Here is a 10,938-nt window from a genome sequence, read left to right on the forward strand (position 1 = left end):
TTAGCTTCTAAGTATAAACAGTGAAAAGATGGGAGGATAAGCTAGTAAGTCTAAGCATAGCGGCAATTACAGGAGAAAAGTAACATGATTCTAGAGTATTTATCTGAGGGAGAAAGCACGACTCATCTGCGATCACGAAAGCCTTGTGTCAATGAAGCTCGTCAAAAGAACGATCGATTGAGATCAAATATATTCCATTCTCTTTTGATAGTGCAATCCCAAACAAAGCAGCGATCGATAGCCGCAAGACAGCCAAGTCCTTGTCATGCCGTTAGCTTGGTTAATATGCAGCTACTACCACATTGTCTGAATTCTGAAAGAGATGCCAGCCGGCCCGTCACTCGATCTGGATATGTGCAACTCGTGAGAAACATTTCTGAATTCTGAAGTGGTTTTATTCATAAAAAAGAGATATTTTGAAGTGACCTTGTTGCTCGTCGAAAAAAAGGTGCTCTTGTTCTTATCTGATCTTGAGGGGAAAAAATAAGTGTTCTTATCTGTATTTATCTTCTGGTACAGTATAATGCAACCCTTTTTTTCCTCGTGCTATGCATTATATTATGGTCTTATCCTCGAACAATTTTGTGCCATTCATTTGAGAGGAAAAAAAGAATGGAAGCTTGTGGATATCAGATGGCAAAAAGTTCAGACAGAAGTGATGTCTGAACTTCTGAAGCCTGGGCACAGCCTGATCAATTGAGTGGGCTAGATCAAAACCCAATGGCATTAACCATTACTTTGCAACAACTACCCAATCACATTCTGGTTACATTCTTCAAAAACTCTTCCATTCGATCAGAAGAGATGAGCACCCGAGTTATTTCCACCTGTCCTATCATAACCCCTCCCTAGTTAAACACAACACAAGAACACACCAACAAATTAAAGAGCCCTTGACTTGTTCTTCTCCTTGTTCTTCTTCTAATTTAAGATTTCTATCTTAATTAAGTTCTTAATTAGCCTCCTCCGAGAAGCACTTTCTTCTACCGTGCTTCTGCTGGTCAGAGCACTTCTGCTTCTGCTTCTGCTGCTGGACTAATGGTATAGCGAGCGAAATTTCTGCTTCTTGTCAGGGCTGCGCTTTGTGTGGCGCCGCCGCGACGGCCTCGGCGACGCTGAAGAACACGCGGTCCGAGCCGAACGTCTTGCCGACCACCGAGTTGTACAGCCTCTCCGTCACTGATCCCACCGGGTTTGCCAGTACCAGCTGCAAAAATGAGCTCGTGTTAATCACTCACTGTCACTGACAACAATCTGATCACTCACTCACTCACTCACTGACAAGAACAGCATTTTCAATTACCTCGACGTTTCTTTTGTCCAGGACCCTGTTCAGCTCTGCAAGTGCATCCAGGCCACTCGTGTCGATCGCTGCCACAGCTGCAAGTTCACCGATTTTCTTTGTCAGATTTTACTGAATAATTAGCTACTGATTTTACTGATCAAGATTGTATCTTTCTGAGAGGTTTGTGCTTACCACTCATGTCGAGGATGATGCATCTGACAGGGCACTGGTTCGACTTGAGAGCCCTCTCTTCTTCCTCCCGGAGAAACCTCACGATCCTCTCGACGAGGTACATGGAGTTGGCGAAGTAGATCGCCGACTCGACGCCGACGACGAGGAAGGACGGCACCCTCATGGCCTCCCTGTACTGCACCATGCTCCGGTAGCTCTGCGTGCCGGGGATGACGCCCTTGATCACCATGTTCGGCCGGGTCACCTGCAGCAGGATCTTGAACAGCGAGATGCCGACGGCGATGGCGAGGCCCATCTGGACGGAGACGAGGAGGACGCCGAAGAAGGCGGCCATGCAGGCCAGGAAGTCGAGCTTGTCAACCTTCCAGAGCTTGGCGGCGCCCTGGAAGTCGATGAGGCCGATCACCGCCGTGATGATGATCGCCGACAGGATCACGTTGGGGGTGTAGTGGAACAGCGGCATCAGGAACAGCAGCGTCACCAGCACCGCCGCCGCCATCACGATGTTCGACACCGCCGTCTTGCACCCGGCGCTGTAGTTCACCGCCGACCTCGAGAACGATCCTGCATCCATCGTTGCCAAGGTGAGCCATGGCGATCATCTACCACCACCATTGATGCATTCAGAGGAAGCTTGTGTGGTGTGTAACTGACGAACCTGTGGTGACATAGCAGGATGCACATGAGCCTGCCATGTTCATGACACCAATGGCCATCATCTCCTTGTTTCCATCAACCTGGTAGTTGTTGATGGATGCAAATGTCCTGCCTACGGCTATTCCTTCCTGCAAATTCAGTCATTTTTTTTTCTCATGTTCAGACCAAACTCACCATGTTGCAGTAATTCAGGCTACAGAAAAGATTGTGTTTTTAGAAGGAAAAGAAAAGTCTTTTTTGGATGCTGGTGTCTTACAGTGAGAGACAAGATGCCTGTCATGATTCCTGTGTTTATGGCTAATCCTACATAGGAGCCACTGAAGGTCAGCATGTTCACTGAAGGAGGGTTCAATCCCTTGGGGAGGTTGCCAATCTGTGTAACACACAAAAAATGGTATTTACAGATGGATTAGTAACTAATGCTTGTCTCATGTTCTGAATGTGAAGTAGCAAAGATTCAGAAAGGGTGTAGAAAAAGATGCTCACAATACTAATGCCATGAGCTTTGCAGACGAAAGAGATGATGGTAGAGATGATCACTGATGTCAGTGGAGCAGCTGCTGACACCCAGAAAAGCTTTGGATTCCTGGAACTCTGTAAAAATTCAGAGAAAATTGTTACTTGTTGCATACTTGCATCAAAATTCAGAGAAAATTGTATACATCAAACTGAAGAATCAGTAGGTAAAAATTTTATAAGCAATCATAAATAAAAAAAATATTCACCTAATGAATTCAGTAGATTTCGAATCACACATGACAAAATTCAGGTGGAAAGATGTTAATTTATCAGGGCCCATCTCCTCACATCTTCTGAAGATTTGTTCTGAAATGGTCCCAATGACCGTGGAATTGTCGCATTGACACTTTTAATCATTCCAGGTAAGGAACGGCATAATTCCAAAGCAGATGACTACTTTTTATCTCAGAGGAAAATCATTAACCGTCTAATGGAGGTTTTTATCAATCATTCTGTTTAGACTGAAAAGACCCCCAAAATCACAGAGATGACCATGTGAGCAACCTGCTTAACAGGTGACGCGCCAGAGGCCAAACCAGACCCATTCTTCCCAGAAGGGAAAAGAGAAAGGTTCCAATTGACAATGACTTTACTAGAATAGATTCTAAAGCCATACACAAGCCTTACTTTAATTGATGCATATGGTCTAATCGTATTAAGACTAATGCAAGCTATAAAACATTCTTTGTTTTTTTTTGTTTAGTTAGTTGTACATCCAAACTGATACTAATGCTCATGCTGGTTTAAGAGTGCTTCATGACATTTGCTTTGTACGCACGATTGGTTAATTAATTACTAAAAGAAATGGTGCTTTTCTACAAGTGTAAGGGGAGTAAATATTAGTTTAAACTTCTTTCACAATTATGCAATTTAACAACCTTAAGTTCTTCTGGTGACGCGCCAAAACACTATCTTTTTGACACCATGTGTCAGTCTAATGTTCAGATATCTCGGAAGGTACATATATTAGGCATAAAGAACAGAGCTTTTATTGGCATGGCAACTATTTATTAAGTAAGTCTAAAGAAGTTTTTAGATTTCCCTAAAGTAGTACTATACTTGCTTACATAAGTTCAAACGGTTTGAAAAAATTGAGGAACTTTTATGTGATCCCCTGATTAAGAAATCAACGCAACTAATAAAGTAAGATATTCGAATTTCGCAACAATCAATTGTGTGAATGGAATTCCTTTGGGAAAAAAAAGAGAGATCAAAATATCCCTGCATTATGAGATCCCTATAATTTGGAGATAGCTTAACTTCACCCTTCCATTAACTATTGGCTATTAGTTTAACTGAGTGGAGTCAAATTCCTAGTTAGTGGCAAGCACCCTTTGGGCCCCTCCATGAACTCCACTTTTAATGGTTTTAATCACCACCTTTCCTTTTGGCCATACTATCTTTCCTAGCTACTAGATAAGCTACATGTATATCTTTAACCATGGTCAAATAATCATTAAAAAAAATTTGCCGACTACTTAACTAACAATAACCATGTAACCCTACTTACAACGGCCCCTAGCCGAAAGTGTTTTTGTACTCTTTCAATTATCCGAAAATTTAGAGAGCTTGCACATAAATCTATTTATAGACATTTTTACTGGTCAATCTTACGAGCATGGCCGTTACTCCGTTAGCCTGCTAAAACGGGACTATAGGCAGGTACATAGGTCACTCCACTTGCATCCCTACCTATTTGTACGTGTGGCTGTTAACTGCGGCTCCGACCGAAACCTCTCTTACTATTTTCAGCGCTACCCATTTTCGTACCTAGGATTTTCTACTTTTAGCAATGGTAATTAATTAGCACTGATATAAAATTACCTTGTAATTTATGGACAATTAAATAAAAGCGGAGGAAAATAGGCAAATTAAATTAAATTAGGAGAGCATCTAGGTGGGGTGGGGTAGGGCTTACGATGTGGCGCGTGGCGAGGAGGACGAGGAGGAAGGCGAGGCCCATGACGATGGTCTGCCACGCCCACTCGTCGCGGTGCTTGATGACGGAGTGCATCACCTGGATGAACCCCATCTGCGACGTGAAGTGGACGATCCCGAGCAGCCCCTTCAGCTGCTGCAGCGACACGATGATCGCCGCGCCGCCCATGAACCCCGTCAGCGTCGCCTTCGACAGGAAATCCACGATGAACCCCAGCCTGTGATCGATCGACCGGCCATCGGTTAGCTACCTAGCTTAGCTTCGTCTTCGTCTTCGTCGTCGTCGTCGAATCAATGGAACAGTATGTGATGAGGTGAGGTGGTAGTGACCTGAGGAAGCCGAGGGAGGCCTGGAAGACGCCGGCGAAGAAGGTGGAGGTGAAGGCGAGCTGGAGGTAGAGGATGGGCTCCTGGTCCGGCGACACGGCCTGCCGGAGCATGGAGCCCATCACCAGCGACGCGATCGACACCGGCCCCACCGCCAGGTCCCGGGAGCTCCCCAGCAGCGAGTAGATCAGCGGCGGCACGAAGCTCGAATCTGCAGACCCGATCGACCAGTTAGTTCATTACACTATTCACCGCGCGAGCGAATGAGCTCGAATCAATGGCGGATCATGATCATTTCAGTTACTACTCACACAGGCCAATGATTGGAGGCAGGTTGGCGAGCTTGGCGTAGCTGATTCCCTGCAAAGAAAGCGGCGGCGGCGACGTGGTCAGTTCTAGCTAGCTCGTCGGCATAGGAATCTCGGGAATGGCATGTGAGGTGACGATGGACGTGACGTGCCTGGGGGATGGCGAGGCTGGCAATGGTGAGGCCGGAGATGACGTCGGAGCGGAGGAGGCGGAGGTCGTAGGCGGAGCCCCACTGGAAGATGGGGAAGAAGTACTGGAGAGCCAGCACCAGCCGCCGCGCGAACGACTGGTTCTTGAACTGGTGCAGCGGGTCGTCGGGGAAGAACACCTCCGCCAGCCGCTGCCGCAGCGCCTTCGCCGTCGACCGCCTCTCCGGCGCCGACACCTTGTGCACCTCCACCCCTACGCTCCCCGCCGCCGCCACCGGCGGCGTCATCATCACCATCGCCGCCTCACCCCGCGGCGTCGGCGGGGCAGAGACCACCGCCGGGGTCGCCGGCGGCGCCTCCACGTCGTACGAGAGGCTGTCCACCTTGTTGTTCACCACCATGTCGGAGGCGGCACGGCAGAGGAAAGGAAGGGAAGGCGATCTGCTCGGTTGGTTTGCTTGAGGGGTTGGGCGGAGGAAGAGGAGGATTGCGCGCCATTTATAGGGGGGAAGGCGAAGCGAAAGCGCGGGAGATGGGAAGATGGCGCGCGTGTGGGTTAATTTAGGTGAATCCTATTACTGGCCTCCATTTAATTAATATTCGCATTTCGGACACATGTTCCCTTACGGCTAACTAATTAAGGCCTACCCAAACATTTGCCCTGTCACTATTTTTCAAACTTTTCAAAAATTTTATCACGATTTAAAATTTCATAGTACTTGTCGCGTGGTTTTTTAAGGGGTAATTGTACCATTAACCTTTTCAAAATTATAAGGATTTAAAATTCTTAACACTTGTCGTGTGGTTTGTTTAAAGGATAATTGTACCGTCCTCGAAAAGATAACTTGAGTAAAGATAACTTTCTTTAAAAACCATAATTCTTTTATAGGGATATGTACATACATAATACTATTTATGTACCCATTTAAGTATTTTGGAAAACTTAGATATGTTTTATTTTATTATTATTATATGAGTGAATATTAATTATAAGCCAGATTTTATGTATTTTTACCAAAATATTAGCTTGTTTCCACATGTTAAACAGGGAAATGGGATGAGAAGAAAAGTCTACCCAAAAAGGTGATTTTAGTGAGCATCCATATAAAGCCGAGTAACAAGCATGAGTTGGACATATCATAGCTCAAGCAAAATTGCTAAGAGAGATAAGCTGCAACAAGATTCGTAAATCTTCCACTGCGAGAATTACGGTCGATGGTCACTCTCTTTCTTTCTTAAACCCGAATCTATATTCTTACATTAATACAAATATCTTCCCTCTAAAATTCCCTGCGAATTACGACCACTAGCGTCTCCAAGAGGAACCAGTTGGTTGATTCATGTAAAATCTGAAAAGGGAAAAATAATTCTGGGTTGAAAGTTAATATTTTTAGAGATTTGCTCCGGTCCAACAAAAAGTATCCCGATGTACCGGTACCTCGAGGTACCAAATCATTTCTCATCATTGGATAGTTGAGTAGGATGTGCGTTGTTAGATCCAATGATTAGAAACGATTTGGTACCGCGAGGTATTTTTTTGTTACTTTTTGTTGGACCGTAAAATTGCTCATATTTTTATTTTTCATTTGGGCAATGGATTCTGAATAGGTCTATGGAATTGGTGGGATAAATTCTCTGAATGAATCACTTGTAAATCAGTGGGGTGGCCATTTTTAACGGTTGTGTATATCCAGTCGCCATGGATGATTCTGAGGCCAATTTTGGTTTTTTTACATCTTTGGAGAAATAAGCAAAATGACGTATTTACAAATGAAAAATAATTTTGAATAAAACTTTTATCTAAAATTTAAAACTAGAAAATAAACCACGATAAAAAGAACTTCAAAATAAACTCTAAATTTAAGATTAAAAATTTAATTTTTGGCTTATAAGCATAAATATAAACGAAAAGCTAAGGGTGTTTGAGGGGAGATGCTGATGTGGCATGCCAGCTTTGGTCCCGTAGGTGGGTCCACGTCAGCGGCAAGGTAAAAAGCATTTGGAACTTGTATGAGCAAACCCTTTCCTTAATTAATTTAGTATTAGAGAAATCTAAATGGAAATGTTCTGTTTTCCTCTTTTTTGAAGGTAAAATGGCTCGGTGGAGTAAATAAAGCGACCAATAAAGAAATTCACTCTCCAAATCTTAATAATCTATTGGAAATGGGAGATAAAGTAGTAAAACATGGAATTATTCATGTCGCCTGGAGATTCTATCAAAGTAAAGCCACAAATTAAAGATAAACTCGACTGCAAAACACTCATGAGGACCACTTATAATGCGATACATAATGCAACCAAACTTTGACGAAAACTTCACCTGACAATATAAACAGGCTCTTTCCTCGTAAATAAATATTCATGATTTTCATTAAGTTGGAGGGTTTTCTATGAAGGTTTCATGTAAAGAATGATTTGTTCCTTCATAATAGTACTCTGAGGTGATTACTAAGAGAGATGACATCTATGGACAGCATTGAATAATCATATCCACTTCACATTCTTGAGAGCAATTTGTAACATTATTTGAGCTACTGCAACAACATTCTTCTACAAAAAACTTCTCAAAACTCACTTGGCTAACTAGGTTTACATCAGAACTTGAACTGAAGACATCACAAATTCATAGTATCATGCAATGGTGACCCTACACCAAAGGTAAAGTGATCAATTGCAATCATATATATATACCGGCCTAGCTGCACATTCCTGACACATGTTAATCTAGCAGCTTCTGGGCCATCAGTTGTGACAGGAGCACCAAGAGACCATGATCATAACAATATATATTTTTTCAATGATAAGGCAAATCTACCACTTACAAAATCAAGTGGAATTTCCAACCATCCATGGACTCCTCCATAACCTAGCCAAACCTTTCTTTCTTCCAAAGTGTGGCCTATGCTGCTATGCCAGTGGTAGGATGCCCCAAATTTTTCTTGCAAATCTTGATAGAAATTTTGAATGCAGAGAGCAAGAACAGCAAGTGGAATCTATCACCAACTTAATGCATATATAGCACCTATTGCTGGCCCTAATTGTGGTGAAGATGTGATATTAGAGGCCGTTGGCAACTGTCGGCCAGCAATTAATGCACCTTCAAATGGATATAAGTGGAGAAACCAAAACTAGCAAATGCTAATTGAGCAGTAATAGAAGCTGATTTGTGTGTTTCTTCTGTTTAAATCTGTTCTTTTTTCCTGGCTTTTTCACATGTTTTGTATTCTGCCAGCTAACTGCTGGTGGCTTGTGTAGTTCTGTTCTTTTGTAGGAAAAAGATCGCTGTCGAGTTATCTATTAATAATCCTTGCAAAAATAGAATTATCTATTAATAAAGGTTTGATGGCAATTGACAAACACTACCCAACTTAACCAAAACAAACTAGGTAGTGACAGATACGCTTGTTTCTTTGCTTTAATTCACATGGCCATGAGAATCTCTCAATATGAGCTTGTCTCTCAAGTTAGTTGACACTTGGCACGTTTGCTTAGGCAACAAATTTCATATTAACAGTTGAAATAAACTTTGGAGATTTTTGTAAGAATTTAATCTCTTTTACTCTATTTCTGTTAGTGAAAGAAAAACATCAAAAGATCAAAGCTTTTTATTCCCCCTTTTTCCTATATTTTCAGCCCGAGCAATTTTACAGTTCTTGAGTAGGTACTAAGGTACCAAAATTTTAGCGTAAAGGGATACTACCTTTACACTAAAATTTTAGTACATTCTTAAGGACGGTAAAATTGCTCAAAGAGCCTTGAATCTTTTGCCGTCACATTTTTCTCGCATGAACAAGATCGACTTGATGATCTTCCTTTCTGAAACCAACGAATTAATGATCTGTATGACCGAAGATTGGTTATATTAATCCAATCGGTTGTATCAGGCGTGCGTCGAGAAACAGATTAATTAACTGCGTCTGAACAGCAGATCGAATTGCAGATTTGAAGAACTGAACTGACTGCTTAAGCATGCAAGCAACGACCAATCTAACTACAGTACATAAAGTGGAAAGATGAGAGATTATATGCTTTAAGAGATTTAAAGTGGATTGTTTTGCGGCTAACTGCATGTGTTTTGGACTCTGGAGTCAAAAGGAAACCTCATGTGTTAGGATTAGGGCACTCACTCTATAGTTTGGCATGCAGCTAGATATAGTTAACTGTCAAAAGGAACATCGCAGTTCAGTTCATTTTTTCAAAAGACAAGTTGAGTTTAGTTTTCTTCCATGATCACATTAATTCATTGTTATCTAAGATATACAAATAGTGTTTGATTGGTGGAATCAAATAAGATGAGACATGCGAACTTCAGTTAGTTATTTTCCTTGTTATTTAGGTTGGTGTCTCCGACTCAGTACAAATGCTCACATTATCGACTAAAATGACTATTTATTCTTTTAGTGATAGGTGATCAAACAGTCTACAAAGGTGTTTAGGATGGTTTTGTCAATATCAAGATATATGAGCCTAATCTCTCGAATGTGCTTATAGAAAGGTGTATGTATGCGCATTTATAAGGGATAAGTATGCACACAACGGTGGAGCCAGGATTTAGACATGGAAGGGGTCTAAGAGTCTTTGAGGGGGATTAGTACATTATCATTTAGGGTTAGTTATGTAATAAACTAGATGACTATATCAAAAAATTATTGTAGGGGCCAAGTCCTTGGCATCCACTTGTCTCCGTCATTGTAACACATGTATACGATTGTTCTCATTTATACTATGTTAAAAAAACTAAGACATGTGAGATTGAACGAGACAATCTAGGATGAGTCTTCCCTAAAAGAAAATGTAAACATTTCTAAGATATTATCTTCTTATTGGTTGATCTACAGTTGACAAGTCATACTTTTATCCTAATTTTATTCGCAGTTTTAAAGCCAAGGCTAGAGATACTATGGTAAAAAAAAACCCAAAACAGCTCTACAATTAACTTTAGAATTCACAGGTGTTAAGCCAACAAGCAAACCATGAAATTTAACCATCCCAAAGCTGTCAATTCCTGAGGCGTGTTGACTCTGCTCTCAAATGTACATCAGACCATGGACCTGTAACCTGTTTGACTCTGTTCTTCCATATATCCTCCGTCCTCTTGTCAACCCTTGCATCTTGGAAAGTCACTGCATTTCCTTCAGATATGAGAGCGATGGAGATCAAGCTCGATCGATCACTGCACTGCACTGCATGCTTCACGCAATCAGGCTTGCATGGTGCGTTCGTTTGCTGTCTGATCTGCACCTGCCACTGACTGAATAAATGATGAACCAGCAGCAGAGTCAACGGTGACAGGCAGGCAGACACATTCCCTGCCTTTTCAAGTCAACGATGGTGTACTTTGATCAACGGTCTGGATCGATCGGCCGACGCGTACACGATCTGATCATGTACTGTACTACACTGAGCTGAAATGCCACTCACACAAACACAGAGATCAAGACACAAAGGCCACCTTTAGTTGGCAAAAATTTTTGGAAGGAATATCACATCAACACGGACGGTTATATATTTAAAATATTAAACGTAGTCTAGTTACAAAATAAATTTTAGATTCCGCCTAGA

The 10,938-nt window shown here is 42.1% G+C and overlaps 1 protein-coding gene across 1 annotated transcript; it reads right to left on the reverse strand.

Moving 5' to 3' along the window:
- Window positions 1–510: 510 nt before the first annotated feature.
- Window positions 511–5,854, reverse strand: LOC102701271 (probable sulfate transporter 3.4). Its single transcript, XM_006655717.3, has 10 exons — window positions 5,379–5,854; window positions 5,230–5,278; window positions 4,922–5,129; window positions 4,572–4,809; window positions 2,621–2,728; window positions 2,391–2,507; window positions 2,136–2,262; window positions 1,478–2,041; window positions 1,304–1,380; window positions 511–1,207 (listed from the first exon to the last, which is right to left on the reverse strand). The coding sequence occupies exons 1-10, from the start codon at window positions 5,775–5,777 to the stop codon at window positions 1,070–1,072; spliced, it is 2,025 nt and encodes a 674-aa protein (XP_006655780.2). The 5' UTR covers window positions 5,778–5,854; the 3' UTR covers window positions 511–1,069.
- Between the last annotated feature and the right edge of the window lie 5,084 nt (window positions 5,855–10,938).

Source organism: Oryza brachyantha, chromosome 6 (genome assembly GCF_000231095.2).
Source record: "Oryza brachyantha chromosome 6, ObraRS2, whole genome shotgun sequence".
NCBI lineage: Eukaryota > Viridiplantae > Streptophyta > Magnoliopsida > Poales > Poaceae > Oryza > Oryza brachyantha.

What these genes read in the sequence shown, in the direction of transcription:
- LOC102701271 (XM_006655717.3), bottom strand. Translation starts at nt 5,777, where the DNA reads ATGGTGGTGAACAACAAGGTGGACAGCCTCTCGTACGACGTGGAGGCG. An exon ending in TCCTCGCCACGCGCCACATC is followed by an intron (nt 2,729 to 4,571) that starts GTAAGCCCTACC and finishes GAATTTTTACAG; the next exon opens with AGTTCCAGGAATCCAAAGCT. An exon ending in AAGCTCATGGCATTAGTATT is followed by an intron (nt 2,508 to 2,620) that starts GTGAGCATCTTT and finishes TGTGTTACACAG; the next exon opens with ATTGGCAACCTCCCCAAGGG.